Source organism: Micromys minutus (genome assembly GCF_963924665.1).
Source record: "Micromys minutus genome assembly, chromosome: 3".
Taxonomy (NCBI): Eukaryota; Metazoa; Chordata; class Mammalia; order Rodentia; family Muridae; genus Micromys; species Micromys minutus.
In genome coordinates this window covers 18,977,399-18,985,210 of record NC_137972.1, presented here as the reverse complement: position 1 = coordinate 18,985,210, position 7,812 = coordinate 18,977,399, and the positions used below count along the sequence as shown (strand labels likewise).

The 7,812-nt window shown below is 54.6% G+C and overlaps 1 protein-coding gene across 4 annotated transcripts in view; it reads right to left on the bottom strand.

The window, feature by feature from the left end:
- Positions 1-1,081: 1,081 nt before the first annotated feature.
- The window catches only part of TSPAN9 (tetraspanin 9), a 177,996-nt gene continuing 171,265 nt past the window's right edge, over positions 1,082-7,812 (bottom strand). For all 4 annotated transcript variants that reach the window (XM_080914194.1, XM_080914195.1, XM_080914196.1 and 1 more), the window contains 6 exons: positions 6,631-6,822; positions 6,310-6,384; positions 5,947-6,048; positions 5,250-5,381; positions 4,837-4,920; positions 1,082-4,152 (listed from right to left, as the gene is read on the bottom strand). In XM_080914194.1, coding sequence (XP_080770320.1) covers positions 4,081-4,152; positions 4,837-4,920; positions 5,250-5,381; positions 5,947-6,048; positions 6,310-6,384; positions 6,631-6,822 — 657 coding nt within the window. In that variant the 3' untranslated portion in view covers positions 1,082-4,080. The remainder of the gene's footprint in view (positions 4,153-4,836; positions 4,921-5,249; positions 5,382-5,946; positions 6,049-6,309; positions 6,385-6,630; positions 6,823-7,812) is intronic.

The following is a 7,812-nucleotide window of genomic DNA, read 5'->3' as shown; positions in this document are numbered from 1 at the left end:
CAGACAACACAGTGACCTGACAGATACCGGCAAATGTGGCCACACCCTGGGGACAGGTGAGCAAATGGACAGTTGAGAAGTGGCTTCCTTGCCAATTCCTGTGACCCAGCTGATGGGGATTACCCGAATCCTCTCCTCTGGATAAGTCTAGGGAGGTTCACGGGGACTCTAGCTAGACCTTTGGACTTTATCCAAAACTCAAGATAAAGTCCTGAAGATATTGGAAGCATACCACTGCAGGTTGATGCTTAGGGACAACGTGGTGTCAGCCTGGCTGCTCCCTTGAGGGAGGGAGACACTGCTGCACATCTGGAGGGGTTTGGGGCTGCCTTACCTCCACCTCATCCTCCAGATGCCTGCCCTTGTTCTATCTCTGCCTCCTCACTGGAGACAGCAGTACTCAGTGGCCCAGAGCAAAAGGAACCCTGGGCTGCCTTCAACTGCTCCAAAGACAGAACCCAACTGAGGCAGCAGGAGACTCTGATACCCAGGAGGTGTGGAAGCCCCCAGGAATGACTGACATGCCTTCCAGTCAAGTTATGTTTCTGCCTCCGTCATGACTAGCCTCAGACTCTTATTTCCGGACTTCTTTGGAGGGTGTCTGAAGCTCCCTCAAAGAATGTTGCCTGGGACAAAGGATATCATGAGGTCCCCACACTCCCGGAAAAGACACCAAACCCAAAGATACCTTCACAAGCAGCAAAGGGATTGGGGTGTGCACCCACCCTCATCGCCCTCAGAAGTATGGGCCTGTTTCTCACTCTTCCCACAGAACCAGCCAACTGTGGGTGACCAGACACTGAGGTGAAATGACAGCCTCTCAAATAGGAAGGCTTGGGTCTCTGGAAACTCCTGATAAAGCTTGTTTCAGTCACCAAGCAAGAGGTCTATGTGCTAGGATTCCCCGGGCCTCCACAGAGGTCACAGAGATCCATTCACCCTGAAACCTGAGCCACAGGAAACGCAGGTCCTTTTACAGGAGGCGGACCCTCTGGTCTTCCTCTGGGTCCCTCCATCAGGGTCATGGCTCCAGGGAGAAAACACACCACTAAGTAACAGCCTGCTCGTGCTTTCTTGACACATGATCAGTTTTTATTTAAAAACATGCTAAAAACATGGTGTTCATTTAAAGCGGGGCCTGGGATGAAGGAAATGCAGACAAGGCATTGCAAGCAGAAAGTGCATTCAAAAAAACCAATAAGCGTGCACTCCTGACTCTCTGGCCACCCAGGGGCAGCAAGGCAAGCGGAGGCACAAAGGCCTCACACCTCAGAATGCCCACTGAGGGAGGGGAGGGAAATGAGAGGACAGGAATGTGAGAATGCCAGACCAAGGAGCTGTGGGGCAAAGAACAGGCCCCAAGCATCTGGCACCCAGCTCCCTGTCCTGCGCCATGTCCCTGCTAGTTAGCACCTCCACCAGAGGGTGGGCAGGGGTCCAGAGAGGAGGGGACAACCAATTCCATCCACCTGAAGGGCCTGGAGGCTCGGCCATTTAATTCAGGCCAACACGTAGCAAGGGTGACAGCTGAGGTGCTGGTCCAGGCTGATGGAGAGACAGGATGACGCAGTTCCAGCTCAGGGTATAGAGGCGCAAAGAGACTTGCACCCTGACACCTGTCCGTCATATGAGAACAGTTTCCAGACCCTACCCTCTGAGCCCCACTGCCAGTCAGTTGGTAGTGGAGAAATGCCAGGGGCTAATGTCAGGCATTTTCTTGAGTTCACCTGCAAACCAAGAGGACTTTCTGAGTCAGGTCTGCAAATTGCTTATTTGGGACCTGGAGGAAATGGCTGTGTGTTAGGTAAGGGAGGCCACAGGTAAGTGAGGTCTCATGGCAGAACCTCAGTGAGCTCAGAGCCAAGAGTACTGGAGAAGAGCTGGGCCACACCCCTGGTCTTATTTGGAGTGGCCTTCTAGCATATAGGGGCCATTCCCCCCCAAGACAATCGAGGTTCTCAGGACATCCACCTCTGCCCCATGAAGACTCTGCAGATGACTGCACAGCCCCACACACAGCTAAAACAAAAGCGCGGTTTGGGACTTATGATGTGGCTCCGCTGAACAGGCAGCTGAGGTGGGGTTTGTGAGGGTGGGAAACTTCAGCCAAGGTTCCAGGAACCAGCACCACCCTGAGGGGGGAGGGAGGTCAAGTGCTCCCAGAGTACTGGGACTTTGATGCTGATGTTAATGGAATTTTAAACACCCATAGATGGTACAAACCAACCCACCCTACCCACCAACACTCACAACGCAGTGGGTGCCATGCCTGTTTAATGGGTCCCCCTGAACTCTGCATCTTGGAGGTTCCACAGTAAACCATTCCACCCCCTGGAACTGGCAACTTCTGAGACCAATTTGCTAAGAGCTCCCTGCTATCCTCTCTCGCCCCCAGAACTTGAATCCTGGACATATTGAAAGTTCCACACCCCAGGCCATGCACTGTCTATTATCCAAGGAGGTCCAAGGGGTTATAGGTTGGTTGGATGCTGTGGTTAGGTCTGGGAAGACCTGGCCTGATGGGAAATAGCGGTAAAGAGCCAAATGGCATGAGGAAAGCAGCTACCACATGAAGGCCCACGAATGAGGTGCTCTGGATCCCAGATGGGTACTCGGCCAGTCCCACAGGCCCTTGTCTTTATGGAAGGAGATGCTGGTATAAGTGCTGGCAAGATTGCTGCTACAGCTGGGGATACAGCCTGCCCCCATCTCCCATGCCTAGCACTGGGCATCTAATGAGGACCTTCTCCCCAGTACCGCTGGGGCAACGGGAGCCTGACTTCTCAGAGTTTCTGTATCTTGCCTCTTTGAGGTTACATGGGATATGGTGCCTGCTCCCCAGTATGGACAGCAATGGATCCTAAGGAGGAATGATCCTGAGACCTACATGGCCCTTTCCTTTTCCCTCAGCAGGGTAGTAAGCAACTGAGCGAGTCTGGTGGGATCGGCCATGGACGCCAACTCTGCCTCCCCTTCATGGGTAGTCCTGAGACTCTGTTTAAGTCTGGGCAGATGAACAGGTCTGCTTCCACTGTCCAGACCAGGGTGAGTAGAGCAGGGTCTGAACCAGAGGAAGTTGCAGCAGGAATGTGTGAGAGTGACCAGGGGGAGTGCAGGATGCTTGTGGGTCAGGAGGGAAGCCCACAGAGGACCAAGCAAGGAGGAGGAGGGATTGCCACAAAGTGTTCTGACTACCCCTCCCGCAACAAAGCATTTCGAGATCCCCTGACCTAATCAGGCCCTGCTGATGTGGCTCCCCGGTTCAGGCAGCACCCCAGAGCAGAATGCCCCATGCTTTGTATATCCAACCAGCCTCTTCTGGCCTCATCCATGGTCTCCAGGCCTGGCAGGGCCCCCCATCAGGGCTGCACCGTCTCCCTCGAGGCAAGTCCTGGGGGAAAGGCTGGCACTGCTCACCCTACAGCCCCATGAGTGTCGCACAGTGGTGTGTCCTTACCGAAAGTGAATGGAGACCCTCTCTCCCTACCGGCCCCACCCACGGGAAATGGAAACTCAAACCGTTATGGAAATCAACACAGTAAAAAGTTATAAATCAGAAAGCTAACCCTAAACTTATCTGAGAGATAATATTCCCGGATAATCATAATTAGAGTAAAATTAAAAAAAAAAAAAAGAGTTACACTATCATATAAAAACTCGGGCAGGACGTTCCAGGGGGCCTGACCTGGGGGTGCCACACTGCACCCTGGCAGGCTCTCTGGCTGGGCAGCCATGGACGGCAGTGGCCTCGGTGGGGCAGAAGATCCACCCCACATGGAAACAAGTGTCAATGTGAGGAAGGCCAGGGACAGAAACCCATCACTGAAGGGGTTTCCTCGTCGACACCCTGCCCACCCTGGCGTCTTTGGCAAGTATCCAGGCGCCCAAGCCCTGAGGTTTCTGCATGATGCCTCCTCCCTGGGCCTCTGCTCTCCATGAGGTCTAAGGCCAAGGATGTGGGCAGGGGAGGGCAGGCTGGCAGGTGGGGCAGGGTGGCCATCGGAGAGCAGGCAGGAGACACAGCTCGGGTCCTTTTCCCTGGCACACAGTGTCCGGGTGGAGCCAGGCACTGCCAAACCCTCAGGCGTCGTACTTTTTACCCGTCCGGTGGATGTGCTGGAACAGAGTCATGGCAAAGGCCATCCCCAGGATCTGGAAGGAAAGGAGAGGACTTTAAGGGTTTCATAAGCTTGGGACTGCCCTAGAGAACCTAATATAAAGTGTACATAACCTAGTGTGCTGGGAAATATGTCGGGGAAACAAAGAGAACACGGTCGCAGAAGCCACCCTGGAGACCCAGCCTGGACCTGCACATAGGTGGCTGTACCTCAGTCCCTTTGAGCCACGTGTGCAGAAGGCTAGAGGTCCCAAGTTACTCACACAACATTCCAGGGGCCTGGGGAGAAGGCAGAGTGATTCCAGGACCTGACCCTCCGTGGAGGTAAGAGGAGCTGAGGCAGGAGAGTGAAAAAGGAATCGGGGGTGGGGTTGGGGGGTGTACGAGCCATTGAAATTCATACCAACAAGCTCTGTTTGGCTCTAGAATACATGAAGTGATGTCTCTGGACATAAGTGTCTTGAACAACATCGAATCTCATGTATGCTCCTCAACCAGAATCCGGAAAGCAGGTAGAGACACAGAGGTGCAGGTAGAGGCTACCTGTGGCTTCCTCGCTCAAGGTGCCAGATGTTATTTGTAAAGCTGGTGACCCAGGGACAAAATGAACACTGAGCACCACCTTGCTCACTGCCTGTGACCTCACTCGGAGCTCTGCAGCCTGGAAGTGGCTCGGGCTCTCATCCCATCTAGATTTGGGGTGCCTGGGGTCTCCTCACCTGCATGATGAGGATGCACATCCCCACGGTACCCAGCACGTGCTTGTTGTCGTCAAACCACAGCTTCACTTTCTCATAGCAGCCCTGGGAAGTAAACCACAGAGTAAGGCTCCGGTACGATGCTGAATTCCAGCGGCCTGGCCCTACATTCATTTTGCCCTAGACCCTGCTCCTCCGTATTAGCTCCACTTGCAACAGGCAGTTGCTTTGCTTCAACCCCATCCAATCCCTTACCTTCTGAATCCCAAGTGTCAGCACATATGTGCACACACACACACACACACACACACACACACACACACACAGTACCTCTCTCCCTGTCCTACAATGAATTAATTCCCATCACTCCTCCTGCCAGGCACAGCCGGTACACGTGGGACCAATGAGCCCGAGGCACTGATATCTAGCCTCACCGTTCTCCACAAGGGGGTAGTGCTGTTGCGCCCACAACCCTGAGAATTCTCCATGCAGCACCGGTCGGGAACTGTGTTCTCCCCGAGCACTGGATACCAGTCTGTGTAGTCAGTGACTCCACAACACCGCATCTGTGGGAAGTGAGGCCAGATAGGTCAACCCCACCAAAGCAGCCACCCAAGATCACAGGGATGAGAGAAAGAACTTCTCCTTGTCCCTTCTTTGAGCTGCAGCCAGGCCCCCAGAGGTGGTGACTCCTCTTTCCTACACCAGCAGGGGAAGAGGGCAAGGCTGCTGTCCCTCTGGACGGAGCACCAGATTCGAGGTAGAAGAACCCAGCCCAGTACTTGCTCACCAACACCTTGACCTCCTTCCTTTGTGGTACGGACCCTCCCAAACTGATTGCCAGGGTCTATGTGAGGTGTGCATCAGGGAACAAAGACTTCTATTCCTGTCACTATCAGAGTGTGACTCCTAAGCCTAATGTGATCTGATGACTCCTGTCACTCACCACGTTAGGCCCACCCACTCCTGAGGCCCACATCACGTGTCTGGGGCGATCATCTCTTCACCCAAACCCCATACATAGCATTCCATGGTAGGTATCCTCTGACTCTTCGGGTTTAGGCAAATGCTGTGTGGGGTGGTTCTCCCAACAGCACAGGTGTCCTATGGCCTGCCCTGATCGAGCCGCACCTCAGCCTGGATGATGTTCCAGGCGTTCTTGAGCCCCACGTTGTTCTCGGTGTTGTACAGCAGCAGCCCCTCTTTCAGGTCCTGCTTGGCATTCTCGTTCACCTGGCAGAGGAGGGGCAACACCACGGGTTGGCTGAGACCAGGCCACGGGCACTCGGCCCTAACCCATACCAGGCCAGCTGGAAGTGCTGGAGCACTGTTTCTAGATGGGGAGGGGAAGTGACCAGAGTCGGACCCTCGGGCCTCCTGCATAGCGGTCTGCAGGATCCGTGAGCCAGAGCTCTCCCCCCCCCCCCCCCCGCCTGCTCTAGCCCCAGGGCTGTGCCGCCTTCCACCTTGCTCCCCTCGGCAAGGTTTGTTTACCTTGTCCATGTAGACGAAGAAGAGGATGAGCAGAATCAACTCTGCCAGCAGGATGATCAGCAGCACGATGAAGAACTAGAAAGACAAGTAAGTGCAAACGTGGGTCCAGGGCAGTGGCGGTGGCCAGCGGTGGGTGGTAACAGAGAATGGGGGGAGGCAAGGGACGGGCAGGGTGCCCAGGCTGGGTGGCATCGCCGACTCCTAAGCAAACCCAGGCTGACCGCATGTCAGAGAGAGCGCGGGACAGCCAGGGCTAGGAATGTAACATTACAGTTAGGGAAGCCCCAGGAAGCAATGAAGGGAACATGGGGTCCAACTTACGCTGAGGAGCAAACACTTGTTTTCCTTGATGGCCCCCAGGCAACCCAGGAAGCCTGTCACCATGACGATGGTGCCTATGGCGATGACAAGGTTGGCTGCAGACAGCGAGGGGAAACTGGGGGAGAAGGTGGCAAAGTTGCCTTGGGACACAGAGAGCCAGATGCCCACTCCCAGCAGTCCACAGCCACAGAGCTGGAGAGAGAAGAGACCAGTTAGACCAGCACTGCTCTTACATTCCTCTCTCAGACCACCCCCATGTGTGTCTCCCACCCCTGGAATACAAAATGATTATAAAAAGCCAGGTACTGTCACACTGTCACAGACCCAAAGCCTATGACACGTACCTTTGCCACTGCACGCCTCAGTCTCCCCTCCAGTAAATGGGATGAAGCATAAACCTTGCAAGGTCTCTCTGAAGACCAATTTCAATGAGACCAAGGGAAAACCGGAAATGTGAACTCAGGCTACTCCTCTGGGCAGAGAAGCCCGCCAGGGTCAGAAGGGAGGGTGGGGCGGGGTATGGACTGTTGATCTATGAGAGAAAACCCATGGCGCTGGCTCTCAAAGCCAAAACTTCGGTAGGTGCTTCTCACTACCCTGAACAGAAGGGTCCCGTACCCACTGATCTCTGAAGTCTGGAAAGAAAGTCCATGGATAAAGGGGGGGGGGCACTCATGGGCTGGCCAAGGGGCAGGATGGCGGAGTTCATGCTGCCTTCCTGTGTTGGTGAACCTCACTGGCATCTTGGTGGGCGCCACCCACAGAAACGAACCTCTGCATGTGTCTATGATCTATGCAGGTGTTTCCAGGAAGCCTGAGTGGGGCGGGGAGACCCGGTCCGAAGAGGGGCAGCACCGTGCCCGTCTCGGATTAATACACAGAAAAGGGATCGGAGAGCCAGCATTCCTCTGTCCCCTCAGGTAGGACGTAAACAGCTGCCTCCAAGCTCCCGCTGCCATGCCTTCCCCCAGCCCAATGTGAGCCACAAGACACCAAAAACCAAATCAAACCAACACTCGGAAATGGCTTTTGTTGGGTATTTTATCAAAGCAGTAAGAGTTAACATACCTCACCACCCATAGAACAAATGGGCCTGTAAGCTGACCCGCTTCCCAGCATGACTATGACTAAAGCCCGCAGCTCTGCCTGGGAGAGCACCCCTCCCACTGCTGCAAACCTCCT